The sequence below is a fragment of the Lissotriton vulgaris genome, chromosome 4_2, assembly GCF_964263255.1.
Source record: "Lissotriton vulgaris chromosome 4_2, aLisVul1.2, whole genome shotgun sequence".
NCBI classification, from domain to species: domain Eukaryota; kingdom Metazoa; phylum Chordata; class Amphibia; order Caudata; family Salamandridae; genus Lissotriton; species Lissotriton vulgaris.
The window spans coordinates 768,956-786,456 of record NC_141692.1 but is presented as its reverse complement, the minus strand read 5'-3'; the positions used below and the strand labels follow the sequence as shown (position 1 = coordinate 786,456).

General features: G+C 47.4%; 1 protein-coding gene across 1 annotated transcript in view; it reads left to right on the top strand.

Annotated features, from left to right (window-relative positions):
* Positions 1–1,281: 1,281 nt before the first annotated feature.
* The window catches only part of LOC147718085 (GTPase IMAP family member 9-like), a 39,344-nt gene continuing 23,124 nt past the window's right edge, over positions 1,282–17,501 (top strand). Inside the window, exons 1-2 of the mRNA XM_086919182.1 lie at positions 1,282–1,326; positions 15,143–15,203. Coding sequence (XP_086775308.1) covers positions 15,194–15,203 — 10 coding nt within the window. The 5' untranslated portion in view covers positions 1,282–1,326; positions 15,143–15,193. The remainder of the gene's footprint in view (positions 1,327–15,142; positions 15,204–17,501) is intronic.

Below are 17,501 nucleotides of genomic sequence, written 5' to 3'. Positions count from 1 at the left end.
TATCTTGCATGCAAAAACGCAAGTTATTTTTGTACATGGAGCCCATTCCATGGTCTCTCATGTAAGCTGAAACAGATTTGTTTACATGCTTCCTTGACTTCTCAATTTGTGGACAAAATTGGTTTGACCACCTCCATTTCTGTCTTTGGCATATATTTGAATATACCAAGGCAGTTTGAGGAAAAAGTGCCATTAATTGCTCAAAGGTGTCCTTTAAAAGCATTTCTAGACCTACCCCAGTCAAAGTGCCCAAATCATTACCTCCACAGTGCACAATTAACAGGTCAGGCTTTGGCAAATGCATAAAGGTTTTCACCAATGGTATCAATTGGTGACATTTTAATCCTCTGTGGCTAAACCACTTAATTTCCACATCTTGTAAATTGAGGTTAGGTACATTTCAGTTCTCAGCATACCTTTGAGCCCAGTAGATGTAACTATGTCCAACAATCCAGACAGAAAACATGGTGAGAGAAGGTTATGCTGCAGTCAGATGAAGTGTGGTAATGAAATGGCAGATGAAACAGTAGGAGTTTGTAAAGAAAACAAACTGTGGAGTTTCAGTGCAAATGATTCACTAGCAGTGATTGGTGGATTTCCATTTCTGAAAAGAGAAAGTTAGGGTGCATGGATGTGTTCTTTGAAAGATGTAATTTGAATGGTCAAGAAAAAATCATTTAATGAAAGATTGCACTGGATACGCAGGTGCACTGAGAGTTCAGAGTTCAATTGAAACATTGTTGTGTGTAACATGTATAATTAATTAATTAATTCTCTACTTTTTGTACTTATGATATACATTTAGAAATGTGTAGTAGACACGGAGAAGCTGAGGCTTCTGTAAGTGTCAAAGTTGTTGCATACAGTCCTGCACTTCTGGGTACTGTTTTATTTGGAAACCTGAGTAGGCCTCACCTCAAACAAACCTCTGGAAAGAACACATCTTATTTGCATCCTGAAATAATCATTTAAAATATTAGGGACAATTTTATGATGGCTTTACATCTCTTTTGCGCTGCCATTGCATCACTGTTGTGAGACATCAGCAGTGCAAAAGATGCACCATGTTCCAAAATAGGCCTCACTTCATCAGCATCAAGATACTGTTAGTTTAAAATATATATCTTTAGGACTGTGTAGGGGGTCTGGAGAAGCAGAGGCTTCTGTAAGTGTCAAAGTTGTTGAAAAACTGTTTGTCCTTCAACCTTTTCCCTTGTCTTTTCTAATTTTTAAATACATGTTTTAATATTTTTCAAATGTTTGTTCTCTCTTTCACAGATTGAAACTATGAAAATAAAAAGTGAATAAGTTAACGAAAATTATAAGGTAAATGTTTTGTACTCTTTTTGTTACATTTCTATCACATTCACCTACTATTAGTTCCACAGCTTCTATAGGGCTTCAGACTATAGGGCTTTAAACAAAGTTTAACTAAATGTGGCAATTTGGAGCTGTGCCCGTGGCTTTTAGGTCAATGCGCAAGCGCATTGACCTAAAAAGCGTGTGCACATTACCAAAGCGCCGTCTGTTCCCTCAGCCGCACTCCTCCCACACCTTTGAAGTGAAGCTTAGCTTCACTTCAAAGGCCCCGGCTGCTTCACACCCTCATTCCACTCTCCCCGCTCCGTCCCCTCCCCTGCCCGCCGTGTGCATTTCTCCTCCCCCCCCTCCCCACAGCAACGCCACTCACACACGCAACGCCACTCACACACGCAACGCCCCTCACACACGCAACGCCACTCACACACACAACGCCACTCACACACACAACGCCACTCACACACACAACGCCACTCACACACGCAACTCATCCACGCAACGCCACTAATCCACGCAACGCCACTCATCCACGCAACGCCACTCATCCACGCAACGCCACTCATCCACGCAACACCACTCATCCATTTGCAAAACCAAAAGGTCAAACTCTTCTATTGCGAGACCTATTGCATTTTCAATGCTTGATTCTTTCACTTCCTTATCTATTTTGTTTTTCACAATTATATCCTCTTCCATCTTTTCTTCGGTAAATAAATCTATTAAATAGTATCTCTGGTTTAGTCCCTATAGCTGTATTTCTTTTAACATTACTCTCTGTTTACTTCCCTTATACTTTTAAAAAATAAAAAATTGGGGGGTTAGCTCCCGGTTCGCGTACCGGCGAGCGAACCAGAAAGCGAAGTAAAAGAAATAGAGCTTGCCAGAGTGCTAAACATTCTAGCAAATTTTTGTATAAAGAGGAGGTAGTTCTGAAAATAACTCTTTTTTTGTTTTTGTTGTTTTATATTTTTTTTTACTTTTCTGAACATTATTTTTTTTTGTATTTTTTGAACAATTTTATGTTTTTTTTGTTTTTTTGGAAGGGAAAAAACAAAAAACAGGCATTGAAAAGGGCTCAACAGGAGCAAAAAAAATTATTTTTTGGGGCGTTTAGAGCACTTGTGACTTTCAAATGCTCTATTTACTAATTTAATGCTCATATTGGCACATGAAAGTAAGGTACCACAATATAAACAAACAATCTTCATGTGCACAAAGTTTTCCTGGATGTTTGGCACTGTTTCCCGTGCCTCTGGCCCTGACAGAGATATCTCTGCTGATGTCCTGGCCACAGAAGTTGGAGGGTTGTCTTGCAGGTCACGCATCTCTGCCCAGCTATAATTTAGAGGATGCCACCTCTGCATGTGACGGTGCATAGTATAGTTGCCATAACTATACTTTTTATCTGTGCCTCTAGATAAGTTCTGCTTGCATATTAGGCACGTCACATAGCGAGCATTAACTTTTTTCTCTCCTGCAGGAAATGAAAAAAACTGCCAAATAAAACTATTTTTATAATGAGATACCCGGGGCAACTCTTCTAAAAATTGTGGTGCCTGTTCTTCCTCTTCTTGATCCTCTTCCTCCTCTGGGTTTGCAAGGAACTGTGGAGGTGGTCCTCTCTTCCTATGAGGAGGTGGTGGTGGTGGTAGTGGGGGTCCACCAGCTGAAGCTACTAGTGAAGCCATTTTCCACTGTGCAAAATAGGTCTTCCTTTCACAAAGTTGAAAGTCAGAGTGAGAAAAAAGGTGGGGGCTTTCATCATTTGGGAAAAAAAATAGTTCTAAACCAATGAAAAGTGTTATTGTAAGGTCACCTGACCTAGTCTTACATCATTAGGAAACCAAAAGTGAAATGAACCAATGAAAAGTTTTATTAACAAGTCACATGACCTGTTCCGCTTACGTTACGCGCTGCGCGCCGCGCTCCGGATCGCTTCCGGAAAGCTGCGTTTCGCGCCTCTGTTCGTGGTCCGGAGCACTTCCGGGTGCGCTAACGCGGCGTGTCATAAGACACATTATGCGGCAACGTGATATGTCGCGCTTCCGCGACGCGTCACAATGTTGATTTCTAACGCGGCAGTTACGCAAACGGAACGTTTACCGGTTAGCGGACCGGGTCGCGGCATCAAATTGAGCTAACGGAAAGCTTCCCGGTTCGCGAACCGGGAGCGAAAAAAAAATATTAAAAAAAAATTAATCATAAACATATAAAATATATTTTTGAATTTAAAGAAAAATACATTTTACAGCTACAGATATTAGCTTTTAAAAAACCAATGAAATTCACTGAAAAAACCATAGGTTATAGACCATATATAGTTAGGAATTTGCATTTACAAAACCTTGAAAATTCACTGAAAAAACCATAGGTTATAGACCATATATAGTTAGGAATTAGCATTTACAAAACCTTATTTTACTCACACAAAACCATTGAAATTTCATATATAGTTAGTTGCACTAACTATGTATCGCGCACCCGCAATCCACTGCTGATCATGTCACATATTACATCATTCATGACATGGTCAGTGACATCACTGATGACATTACTGATTACATCACTGATGACATCCCCTAGGTTTTATGGCCCCCACATAAAACCTAGGGGGTCAGGGGGGGTCTACCCTGCGCCCTTATGGTCAATTCCCCCCTTTGTTTTTGCCATCTCTTGTGTCTCGATTTTACCGAGAGACAAGATGGCGGCCGCTCTGGACTGTTTCGAATGTTTACAGACACCCGAGAGCCAATCAGCTTCACTTCGCAAAGTCCTCAGCGTGGCTCCCCACCCTCGCAAGCATCTCCCCCACGCACTGGTCACCCCCGCTCTCTCTTTCATGCATGGGCCATAAACCTCCCCCCATCTGCGCTGCTCTTCCCTGAGAATCACACCCTGTGCCCGCCCGACACCTCCCTTTCACCCTATTCACTACCGCACCCTCTGACACTCCTCTTCCTCTGTGTCTGATTGTCCAGGCCGATCCCAGGCTATCACCTAGCCCTGCGGATGTAGTTTATGGCCCCAACTGTAAAGAATCACCCCTCTTCAAAGGAGTTACAGTAGATCAAGGCCCCCACCCCATGAGATCCGTCACACCACACGCGTTCCTACTATCTGATAACGATCCTGTATTGTGATTGGGGAGGGGATTCTCACTGTGAGGGTGTGTGGGACCGAGCCTGAAGCGGAAGATTCCAGGGATGTCTTTTTGTACATCAAAGTCTTCACAATTATGTGTCACATTAAAAATATATAGCACTCCAACAAAGTAGTAGGATTATAACACTTTAATAACTTATAAATATATACAACGCTCCAACAAAGTAAACACGTTAAAAAAATTTTTTTTAAACAAAGCAACAATAGGCTGCTTTGGTCTGTCTTTTAGTCGGCAAAATCCGTCTGCCTGTGAGGTGGCGTCAGTAGCGGTCCGTTGTGCGAATAGGCCGAAGGCAGCACAACGCGCCGAGATCTGGACGGCACCCAGGTGATGTCCAGTAAGTTGCCGCACTGGTCTTGGCATCCTACAATGCTGCACTGAAAAATGGCGTGGGGCGCCCCGGGGGGGGGGAGGCGGCACGAACGGGCCTCCCCCGCCTCCCCAGGTGGAGGCTTCTCTACTGCAGTGGGGCGCACCTTTAGCGTTTCAGTCGCCATTCAGCTGTCGCCCGCTTTTGCTGCACTGTGCCTCATCCGCCATTCGGCTGAGTTGCACCCGCTCTTGCGGCTACAGCGTTTTGCCCACCATCCAGTTGAATTGTGCCCGCTCTTGCGGCTACAGCGTCTCGCCCACCATCCAGTTGAATTGCGCCCACTCTTGCGGTGCAGCGATAGGCGGCTGCCACAGGACTCTTAAAATGGCGGCCGGCTCTTCGGATTTGGGCCTGGTCCACTAAAATGGCCCTGGGACACATTTGAACTCGGATATTTGCCTGCTAGGGCTTGGGCCCCATTCTCGAAAGCGTCCCCTCAGCCTTGAAGATTCTACAAAAGTCATCGGGGCCCCCGACTCCCGCAGGCTTCCGGTGGGGAGCGGCTGCCATGATTGCTTGCGGAATGGCCACGACGGAGCTACGAGATGGTGGTGCTCTCATGCTGACGCCAGCTTCAGTCTGAAACATCCAGAAACACTGTAGACTATCAATTCGATGACTTCCGGTGGAGCCCCAACGTGACCCGGTAGGGAAGAACTTGCCCTCTCCTCTTTTGACTGATGGTTCTTGTTGCCTGTCCCCTCTGTTGTCATCTAACGGAACCTTTTTGGATTGCCGAGTGAGAAAAAAAAAGGTGTAGGCTTTCATCATTTGGGAAAAAAAAAATGTTTCAATCCAATGAAAAGTGTTATTTTTAGGTCATATGATCAAGCATTTCATCATTAGGAAACCAAAAGTAAAATGAACCAATGAAAAGTTTTTAAACAAGTCACATGACCTGTTATGCGGCTTTGGGCTATAAAAAGCCTACAAAATCCGTTGACCTGTGAGGCGGCGTCAGTAGCGGACCGATGTGCGAATAGACCGAAGGCAGCACAACGCGCCGAGATCCGGATGGCACCGAGGTGGTGTCCAGCAAGTTGCCGCACTGGTGTGGCCATCTTACAATGCTGCGCCGAAAGACGGTGTGGGGTGCCCGGGGGGGGGGAAGGCGGCGCAAACTGGCCTCTCCCGCCACCCCAGGTGGAGGCACCTCATCTGCATTGCGGCGCCCCTTACCGTTTCACTCGCCGTCCAGCAGAGTTGCGCCCGCACTTGCTGCTACAGCAGGCCGAAGGCAGCACAACGCTCCGAGATCCGGATGGCACCGAGGTGGTGTCCAGCAAGTTTCACTGGTGTGGCCATCCTACAATGCTGCGCTGAAAGATGGCGTGGGGTGCCCGGGGGGGGGGGCGGGGCAAACGGGCATCTCCTGCCTCCCCAGGTGGAGGCACCTCATCTGCAGTGGGGCGCCCCTTAGCATTTCCCTCGCCGTCCAGCAGAGTTGCGCCCGCACCTGCTGCTACAGTAGGCTGAAGGCAGCACAACGCGCCGAGATCCGGATGGCACCGAGGTGGTGTCCAGCAAGTTTCACTGGTGTGGCCATCCTACATTGCTGCGCCGAAAGACGGCGTGGGGTGCCCGGGTGGGGGGGGGAGGCAACGCAAACGGGCTTCTCCCTCCTCCCCAGGTGGAGGCACCTCATCTGCAGTGGGGCGCCTCTTAGCGTTTCACTCGCCTTCCAGCTGAGTTCCGCCCGCTCTTGCTGCACAGTGCCTCACCCCCCATCCAGCTGAGTTCCGCCCGCTCTTGCGGTACAGTGCCTCACCCGCCATCCAGCTGAGTTGCGCCCACTCTTGCGGATACAGCGTCTCGCCCACCATCCAGCTGAGTTGCGCCCACTCTTGCGGTGCAGCGATAGCCGGCTGCAACAGGACTCTCAAAATGGCGGCCGGCTCTTTGGATTTGGGCCTGGTCCACTAAAATGGCCCTGGGACACCTTGGAACTCGGACGCTTGCCTGCTAGGGCATGGGCACCATTCACGAAAGCGTCCCCTCTTTTGACTGATTGTTCTTGTTGCCTATCTCTTCTGTTGTCATTTAACGGAACCTTTTTGGACTGCCGAAAGGGGTTCTGGTCCGACCGCTGGTTGGTGGAGACATTTTGACTATATCCTGAACCTGCCCGGCCTCGCCCAAAATGGCGCCGGTATAAATGGGACTCGTAACTCCTTCTTGTGTACTGGTTGCCCAACCTTGATATCACGAGATACGTATGCAGTTTTGAGCACATGGCGGGCGGGGACGAGTACTGATTGAACATTTGGACATCCCTATTGATATTAAGTTCTGATGTGTTATCGATTACTGTACTATTGAAAGTTCGAATTAACGTCACCCATGGTACTTGCCCGCAAATGTATATCTAGATAATGTTATTGTAACTGGCCCTGTCGTACTTTAATTATAAAATCTACGTCCAACGATTCCGCAACTGTTAGACACCTTAGTTCTTTCAACCTAATGGCCCGCCCGTTACGTTCTTCTACAGTGTAAATGTCCCCTCATCATATACGATTCCAGTTTGCTCCGTGGCCGGCCCACGTGGTTATAGGCCCGTATTTGTATACTGACATTTTCACAATAAAGGTTTTTAAAACAAAACATGGTAGTAGTACCTGGATTGGTAAAGTTTTTAATAATAGCCACTGTTTTCGAATCAGCAAAAAGCAAGTGAAATAAAGCAGCCCGATTACATGACGGTTAAAAGGTATAATACGCAGGAACGCAGTAAAGATAAATGGTCAAGGGCTGTTGTGCTTTCTACTCCTGCAAAATAAAGTGATCGATAAGAATCCGATATTCATGCCTATCAGCGACTAAGACAGCAGGCCAAGCCTCTTTTGTTCAACGGCTCCCTCATGGGACGAAGAAACGCCCTTTTTCTCGAATTTCTCGAATTAGGAATATTTTACTTGCAGGACAGTTGTAAATTTCCCAGGAAAATACATTAGCCTGGAACATTGTTAGTGATAAACTGTAAATGCATCTGGGTCCTTTGCTTTACAAGTCAGAGTGAGAAAAAAAAAGGTGGGGCTTTCATCATTTGGGAAAAAAAAATGTTCGAAAGCAATGAAAAGTGTTATTTTTAGGTCATATGACCAAGCCTTTCATCATTAGAATAACAAAAGTAAAATGAACCAATGAAAAGTTTTATTAACAAGTCACATGACCTGTTATGCTTACGTTACGCGCTGCGCGCCGCGCTCTGGATCGCTTCCGGGAAGCTGCACCTCGCGCACTGGAGCACTTCCGGGTGCGCTAACGCGGCGCGTCATATGACGCATTACGCGACAACGCAGGTCCAGAATATAGTCAAAATGTCTCTACCAACCAGCAGTCGGAACACAACCCCTTTCAGTAGTCAAAAAAGTTCTGTTAAATGACAACAGAAGGGACAGGAAACAAGAACCATCAGTCAAAGAGGGGAGGGCAAGTTCTTCTCTACCGGGTCACGTTGGGGCTCCACCGGAAGTGATCGAATTGGTAGTCTACAGTGTTTCTGGATGTTTCAGACTGACGCTGGCGTCAGCATAAGAGCACCACCATCTCGTGGCTACGTCGTGGCCATTCCGCGAGCAATCATGGCAGTCGCTCCCCACCGGAAGTCTACGGGAGTCGGGAGTCCCGGTGACTGTTGTAGAATCTTCAAGGCTGAGGGGACTCTTTTGGGAATGAAGCCCATGCCCTAGCAGTCAAGCGTCCGAGTTCCACGGTTGCCCAGAGCCATCTTTGCAGGCCGGGCCCAAGTCTGTGGAGCCGACCGCCATTTTGTGAGCTCCGTAGCAGCCGCCTGTCGCTGTACCACAAGATTGGGTGCAATTCCGTTGGATGGCGGGTGAGACATTGTAATAGCAAGAGCAGGCGCAATTCAGCTGGCCGAGCGAGGCACTGTGTCGCAAGAGCGGGCGCAAGTCAGCTGGTCGAGTGAAGCGCTGGGGTGTAGCTGAGAAACCTCCACCTGGGGAGGTGGGGGAGGCTCGTTCGTGCCGCCTCTCCCTTCTAGTGCACCCGACGCCGTCTCCTGGTGCAGGTATATGTGATGGTCGGACCAGGGCACTGCAGGACGTGTCTTCAGGTCAAACGGATTGTGGGACAAGGTGTGGAGCAGGCGCAATTATCTCGGGGGCCTCCGTCAAGCGGTTCAGGGAGGCACCGCATCACATTGTTTTCCAATGCAGTCAGGTCCACAAACAGCCCCCACTTACTTTAAGAATAGTGAAGCTGCAGCAGGTGCAAAGAAGCTTCAGACAGTGTTACAAGCGCTGCTCGGAACCCTCAACTATGGCACCCAACATCCAGGACTTATGCCATTTGTGCAAGGCAGTGACATTGAAGCATCTCAGGGACCAAGCAACATACTATATCCAGAGTCCTTACCACAACCTCTGCCTTCCTTCTTACCTAGTTATTGTTCTTTCACTCCCACTCCAGGCTTTTAGTCTGTGGATGGAAAACCATGAACCTACACTCACCTATGAAAATCTTACTATTGATGGTTGATTTTGAGCCCCAAATACAAAGGCTTGTTTGGATCGATGTTGCAGCAGGCTGCCATGTAAATAGATATTTAATAAAACGTTTTACCATGTTACTTGTTGATTTTGAGTCCCAAATATAAAGGCTTGTTTGGATCGATGTTGCAGCAGGCTGCCATGTAAATAGATATTTAATAAAACGTTTTACCCTGTTACTTTGCTGGTGTGTTGCATATATTTATAATATTTGCATAGGGTTTGTCGTTATTTTGGGTGGGGTGGGGGGCGGAGCCGAGCTGTCTTGCAGCCATCATGGTGTCGAGCTCAGTTCCTCTCACTAGTTTCGTATTCCTCATGAGGGGTTGTTCATAATGTTTCTATTTTAGCGAGGTCAAAAAGAGATCACATTAGTGGCCTACTGATTTTGCTTGATTCCTTTTGTTTTTTTTAACGATTTTTCACTATCTGCAAAGACTAAACAGAGTATTGCGACTCTGTGCTTGTTTGTAAATAGAGAATGAACCAAAGAGAACCAATTCCAAAACAATAAATGCTAGGATAACAATCAATCAAATGGAGAGGGAAGCAGGCACAACGGATTACAACGGGGGCAAAGGCCTGTGTTACCTACCCTTCACTATCTGCAAAGAGAGAATGCTCCTAAAAGAAAAGAGGGGGGGGCAGCGTTCAAAGCACATCAGCGTGCATAAACACGAAAATGTTTTTACCTACCACGTACTTGACATTTTACAGCTTTTGATATTTGCTATTAAAAAACCATTGACATTCACTGAAAAAACCATAGGTTATAGACCATATATAGTTAGGAATTAGCATTTACAAAACCTTGAAAATTCACTGAAAAAACCATAGGTTATAGACCATATATAGTTAGGAATTAGCATTTACAAAACCTTATTTTACTTACACAAAACCATTGAAATTTCATATATAGTTAGTTGCACTAACTATATATTGCGCACCCGCAATCCACTGCTGATCATGTCACATATTACATCATTCATGACATGATCAGTGACATCACTGATGACATCACTGATGACATCACTGATGACATCTCAAATGACATATATATATATATATATATAGCTATCCACATAAAAGGGAAAAACGGTTAAAAAAAGGGTGCACCCGGTTTTGCCACTTATGTATGGTGGCTACACAGATTGCTCAACAGCTTTTGTCCCAAGAAGAATTAGGAAAGAAGAAAAACACAACAGGACTCTCTCAGAGTAAACACAGCCGCGTTCCTCCTAATGTCGAGTCCACTTTCAGGATTCCCATTACAGCTGTATGTGTGGTACATGGTAAAAAATAACCCAGAACCACGAGTAGCAAAAGAAAAACAAGGAATAAACTAAATATTGAAATGCCAGTCCTCAAAGTTCAGACGACTTCCAGCTGTTCGCCCGAACTATCTTGATGCTCCAAGATGAAGATGGCGTGGATACCATAACAGGAAGTCAGGCAACAAGTTTCCCACAGGACACCGGAAGAAATTCAGAAAAGCAAGAGCAGAACCTTCCGGGTGACAGGACCTGGTCAGGAACCAAGCTCTGACCACTTAGAAACAGCGCATTTTAAACCCGACCCGAGCTCTGCCCAATACAAGCACGCATGACAGGGACAGCACAGAAACAAAAAAGGTAACTAATTCTGCGCTAATTCCCAACATCTACCTCTGGTTGTCCGTTGGGGGCCTTAGTGCTCCGGCCCTCTTGTGGTCTGGCTGTTGACTATGGCTTGGTCTTTCTGCCCCCAGTGTGCCTGGCACCCGGGATGGTTTTCCTCCTCCCGTGGTGTGGTGGCGCACCTTGGGCTGGGGTGGGGGCATTGTTCTTTTTCCCATTTTCCCCCTGGGGTGCATTCCTTGTGGTGGTTCACCTGTTGGATTACTTTTTCTGTTGGTTCCTGGGTGTCCGAGTTTCGTGCCGCTGCTGTTTGGGCTGGGCTGTCTTTCGCAGGTGCTGTGTCCTGGGCATTGGCATCTGGTTTCGTCTCTTCTCTGCAGTTCTCCGTGTTGGGGTCTCCCTGGGCTCCTAGTGAAGTTGCTCCCTGGGGCTCCTGGTATTGTCTGGTTTCCTTCTTTTGGGGGTGTCGGGCCTGGCTGGTGCCTATGTGGGGGGGCTGTTTGGGCTTTCTTGCTCCTCTGGGATTTTCGTCACCTGCTGCTTGCCTTCACTGGCCCTGCGTCCTTGCCTGTGCGCTCTCTGGATATCCTGGCGTGGCACCCGGTGGTTCTGGCCATGCCCTTGTGTGCCCTTCTGGGCCTGCTCCTGCCGACTGTTCTCTTCCGGGGCTCGGTTTGCCTCTGGTTGGGTGCCCACGCTTTTCTGCCTGTTTCTGCTGGGTTTTCTTTTTCTGATGTTGGGCTTCAGGTTTCCGACATTGCACTGGTGCTCCTCCTTCATTGGCTCTTCTTGTGGCTGGCAGCCCTACCACCCTGTTGGCCGCAGGGCTGAGTCTGGCCTTGTCTGGGCCTGTGTGGGGCCCTGCTGTTTTGTGCATCTAGGTTGGCGTGTCTGAAGTTGTCTCTGGTCGCTCCTGGTCTGCCGGCTTGCTGCTGGTTTAATGAGGCCTCCGGCTGTGCCTCCTTGGTTTTGCTGGTGGGGCTGTGGCTTCAGTGCCAGCTCCGGGGAGTGTTTTGCCTGCCGTCCCCTGTCCTTTCCTGGTGCTGGTGTCCTGGCCAGCTCCCATCTTCCCTTGCTCCCCGGGTTCTGTTCCCAGTGTGTGTGTCTGTTGTTTGGTGTACCTCCTACCACCCCCTGTCAGAGTGCTGTCCTTTGTTGATTGTTTTGCTTCTGGTTGTCCGGGTTCTTGTGCTGCTTGTGCCTCTGGTTTCTCTGCTTCCTCCGGTTTCCGCTTTGGCGGTTGCGTCTATTTGTTTTCTGCCACCCTGCTATGTGGTCCAGCGGTTGTTTACTGGGGTTCTCTGTTGGCCTTCCTGCCCTGTGCTTCGGCCTGTTTCCGCGTGGGCTTCTTCCGGGTGCAGGTTGGGCCATGGTCCTCCTGCTTCGGAAGGTTGCTTGGCTTTGGCCCTGGCTTCCTGCTGTTGTCTTGGTCTGCAGCCATTTCGTCCCTGCCGACTACTGCTCTTGTTTCCTCTCTGGAATTGGGTGGGGTCGGGCCTGGTGTGTTTCTGGTCGGCGGTGCGGTACACAATGTGTTTTTTTCAGCTGTTCCTGCCTACCTGAGCTGCCTTCCTGGGGTTGTGTTCCTATTTTCCCTATTTTCCCTGGCTTTTTGTGGGTCCATTGGCTTTTCCTGGCTCTTGGCCTGCTCCTGGGCTACCGCTGCTGCTCCACCTTCTGAGCTGGGTGCTTGGTTGTTGTCCTTTGGTGGACCTGGTTGTGCTGGCCATTCTTTCCTGAGGCCTGGGTCTCCTCTGCGGGGTTTCAGGGGATTTATCCTCTGGGCTCTCTGGGGACCGGATCATTTTGGTTGGGGTGGGGATCGCTGCCTGGCCATTGCTTCCCTCCTTCCTAGGGGTCCATTAGGATGTAGGGTAAATAGCCACCGCCCGTATGGCGGTGGCAATCCAACCTACATCCTACCCCTCCCACCACCCATTTACTCCCGCCATATTAGTATGGCGGTGGGACCCTGGCGGACGGAAAGACCGCCCGCCGCTTTTTCGCCCCGGTCGACTAGTAATCCGGGCGGAAAAGGGTTTAATATGGATACCACCATCCATATTAGTATGCAGTACTAATAAGTATGCAGGCAGAGAGCAGCCTTTCAATGATGGAAAGGCATGTGGAGTTCACAATTGGGGGCCCGTTGCGGGGTGGGGGGTGCAGATGGGGGTACCTATGGTACCCCCTGCATTTGCATGCACAATGCAGCAGGCACTGCATGGTGCCTACCACATTGTGCATGCAAATGCACAACATGACCACCGCAATGTTAAAAATGCATGATGCGCCCGCCAGTGTGGTGGGCGTATCCTAACCTCACCCATGGGACCACCGCACATATGGCGGGCGGTCCCATTTTCCGTCAGGATGGTGGGCGGACAAAGCCTGACCTCCATCCTAATGATGCCCCTGGTTTGGTCTGGGTGGTTGTGCCTGCACCCCGTTGGCCGGGCTTGCCCTCTTTCCTTTGCTTTCTCTGGTGTGGTTGGGGTTTGATCAGTCTGTGCTGCTGCCGGGTCCTATGTGCCTTACTGGTAGTGATGGGCCTGTCGGCTTTTGTCTGATGGTTTCTCTTTGCCGTGTCCTGTTGAGTTGGGATCTTTTGTTTTGCCCTGCTTGCTCTGTTTCCGGTTTCTCTGGTTGTATGCCTCCTTGTTGTGGCTGTAGCCTTCTGTTTTCCTGGGCTCGGTTTCCGGTCCTTGTTTGTGGCTTTTCTGGCCTGTTCTGGCTTACTGGCCAGTTTCTTCCTGCGGTTCATCAGTTTTTTGCTCTTAATGATAACAATTTACACACCAGACTGGCACTCCAATATAGTGCTATTAAAAAAGTGTTTTTAGATATAGAATTAATTATATGTCGAGAACAATAGACTACAAAGTCGGACTTTTACAAAATCAATGGCGTATAATAGTCTGTAGCTTATTGGGAGATCGAGACAGGCTGTGGATGGAAACATTGAGTTAACTGAGTGAGGATTAGCAAAAGATATTCTGCAATTGTTTTAAAAAAAATCTAATTATAACATGTTATTTGTTGTGTATCTTTATGAGACAAATGAAGATAAGTACAATGAAGTGGAGGAGCATGTTGATAGCCTCCTTCGGAAACGCAAGGCTGCACCATATGTATAAGAATGTGGTGCAGCCTTGCAGTTCCCTCTGCGATGGTGCTAAGTTTAACAACTTAGGGCCAACGCCGGCCCCTTGCACCATAGTGCAAGGGTCTCTGCGTGCAGGGGAGGATTTTTTATGTGTAGGAAGGTGTCCCTTCCTGCACATAAACAATCCTAAAATGCAATTCTCTCACTTTCATGTGTGCTGCTTTTGCATTTTTTTTAAAAGGTTTGTTTATTTACAGGTAGGGACACCTTCCTGTACATAAACACACACTGGCATTTTGCTTTTTCCATGCATGCTGCACAAGGCAGCACACATGGAAAAAGCAAAAACAAGGAGAAATAATGGATTTCTCTTTGATTCCCCAATTAGGACCAGGGTTTTCTAGGTCTTAATTTTGACATTGCCTCCAATTTACACCACCTTGTACATAAGGGGCAGCGTCAAATACAATGGGTGTTGTGGTGGTACGCCCACTGCAACACACACTGCACGCCCCTTTCACATGAATGGGTGCCTTACGTACAAGGCACGTGGCTTAACGCTGCCTTGTGCATAAGGCAAGGTCCCTATTGCACGGGAACATCACAAAAAGTGACATTCACGTGGTGATAGGGGCTTGTACATATTCCCCAATGTGTCTAATACATGTTGTAAATTTGAGAAGTAATATCCCTGTATTTTCCAATCTAATTTCTGACTTTTGTATGTACAATATCTGAGGAATTTGAGACTTACTTAGGGAAATTGTCTTTACATAATATTTACATTTTGTTATGCTTTAAATTAATAGGATTTTGAATCTAGCCTAGAATGGGAGATATTTCAAATGTAATGTAGTTCTTTATTTTGTTTTTAGGACTTACACACATGCACGCACACATATATTAGTTTTGATGGTAGATTATTTTTTGCTTTCCTCATTGTCTTGGGATAAAATTGTAGCGGTTAAAATGTAATTCATATTGAGAATATTTTAGTGTTATATGTGGCATTTATATTATTTACAGTGACATTTTCAAATTATTTTATAGAATTAAAGGCAAGAGGAAAGCTGCATACACGAAAGCAGCAAAAGTGACGAAATGGCTGCAGGTATTGTATGAATTAGAGGTTCTGTGATGACTTTTTTTATAATGTACTGCGCGGGACAGACTCTTGAGGGCTTTACAGTTGAAACAGAGAGCGCACAATTATTAAATGGAGACATGAGATATTTTGCTGCCTCTCTTTTCGACACACAAACATGTTTTCTTGTTTTCATTGCACAAATGAAGTTGGATAAAAATTAATACTTCAAGGGAGCCATGAAATATTGTGAATGTTTCCAAGTGCACTGTGAAATATGTGTTTTTTCATGATACTTATATCCACCAACCACTCTGCACACCTACACCATTCTAAGGCTACAATGATTTTCCAGTAAGGCTATCTAGAATATGTGATTAGGTTATCTAAATCATGAGGCAAGAAAGATAAGAATTATGCAGCACTTTCTATGGCAGTGTCGTGTCCATCCCTTTCAGCTAGAAACATTCTTGTGAAATCTGCAAAATATATGCTAAATCTTGTAGATCCATAATAATGTGGTACAGTTTGAATCCACAGAATCCTGTAAATCCACTGAGTGGTACCTTTTCCTTGAGGCGGCCAGCACGGATGTGTGAGCCGGTTCCGGTGTTCATCGCGGTGCAGAAAGGAAGTGTTGCAGGACGCATTGTCCCTCGATGCGGTGTAGGCAGCGGCCCATTGACAGAGTCGATGGATCCAAGGCTTGCGTTGCAGGGTGAAACAGTGCTTCGTTGCAGTGCTTGCAGTGCGACTGCCGAGCCGGAGTTCGGGAGCTGGCATCGGTCAGTCCGGATAGCGGTTTGTCGCGAAGCGTGCAAGGCGGTGCCCACCTCCGGTACGATCACTGGACCCGAAGTCAGCAGCAGTGACCGCGTCGGTCAGACCAGTACCAATCGGTGTAGCGAGGCGTTGCACGTCGCAGTGTCCTTCCAGTGAGGGTGCAGGCTATGGCTCGTTGACGGCATCGAGACGGAGTTGGTGAGCGCAGAACTTGTGTTGTTCGAGGCAAACGTTGCTTGGTGCGGTGCCTACAGGACACTGGGCCGGTCGTGAGAGTCAGTCACAGCTTTCTGCCTCTGTAGCCACTGAAACAGTGTTTCCAGCAGCAATTCACAAAGGCTGGTAAAGTCCACTGGTCCTGGGACTTGGGTTCGGGGGCAAGCTCTCTTGCAAGCCCTTAGAGATCTTTTCACAAGTTAAAAGTAAAGTTCCTCTCTTTGGCGGTCAGGCAACCACTGCAGGCCAATCCCCCAAGCAGCACTTCAGCTTGGGAATAGTCTCTCCTCACTTTCTTCAGGCTCCTTCTCCTCAGCAGAGGTTTCGTCTTGTCAGTTCCAGAAGGTGATCTAATTTCTTGTGATCAGGGTCCCAATACTTATACCCCCAAATCCTTTGTTTTCTTAGGGGAGACGGGCCTTTGCCTAGTCCAAAACAGTTCTGAAGCACTCTGTTTACCAGACTTCTCCTTTCCTTTCATAGTGCTTGGCATGTTATATTATGTTATGTTATGTTATGTTATGTTATGTTAAAAGAGCTTATATAGCGCTCGGCTGCCCCAGCAAAGGGGTGTCCCAGCGCTTTAAAGACAAAAGGTGTAGCTGCAGATGGAACTTGCAATGAACATAACAATACCAGCTTAGCAGAAGAGGTGGGTTTTCAATGCCTTTCTGAAAGATAGAAGATCGTTCAGGCCACGGATCGGGGGAGGTAAGGCATTCCAAAGCTTGGCCGCAAGATAACGGAAGGAGCGACCACCCATCCGGGCTAGCTTAATGCGGGGGACATTTGCCAAGTTCTGGCCTTCTGAGCGGAGGGTGCGTCTGGGTAAGTAAGGTGATAGAAGGGGAGTAAGCATGGGCAGAGATGCAGTTTTCAAAATTGTAAACGCCATGCATAAGGTCTTGAAGTGGATCCTCTTTTCCATCCGGGAGCCAGTGCAGTTTAATTAAGGTGCTTGCCACTGACTGGTGCCGGGGGATACCGGTCAGCGCTCTGGCTGCCGCATTTTGGACGCGTTGCAGCCTTGTTTTCTCCGCCAGATTTGCTCCGAGGAGCAGGGAACTCGCGTAGTCCAGCCGAGAAAGGATGGCAGACTGAACCACTATCTGCCGGGTTTTTGGGTCAAAGAACTTTAGAATTGGCCTGAGATTTCGCAAAATCCCAAAGCAGGTGGCTGCGACCTTTTTTGTCTGTTGGGTATAATTCAAGGTGAGCATAAACATCAGATGCCCAACAGGAGGTGGAGCCAGCATTGTGGAAGGCAAGTACAGTCCTGGAGCACTTTGTTGACAGTCTTCCTTCTCTTCTTTCAGTGTGCAGGGC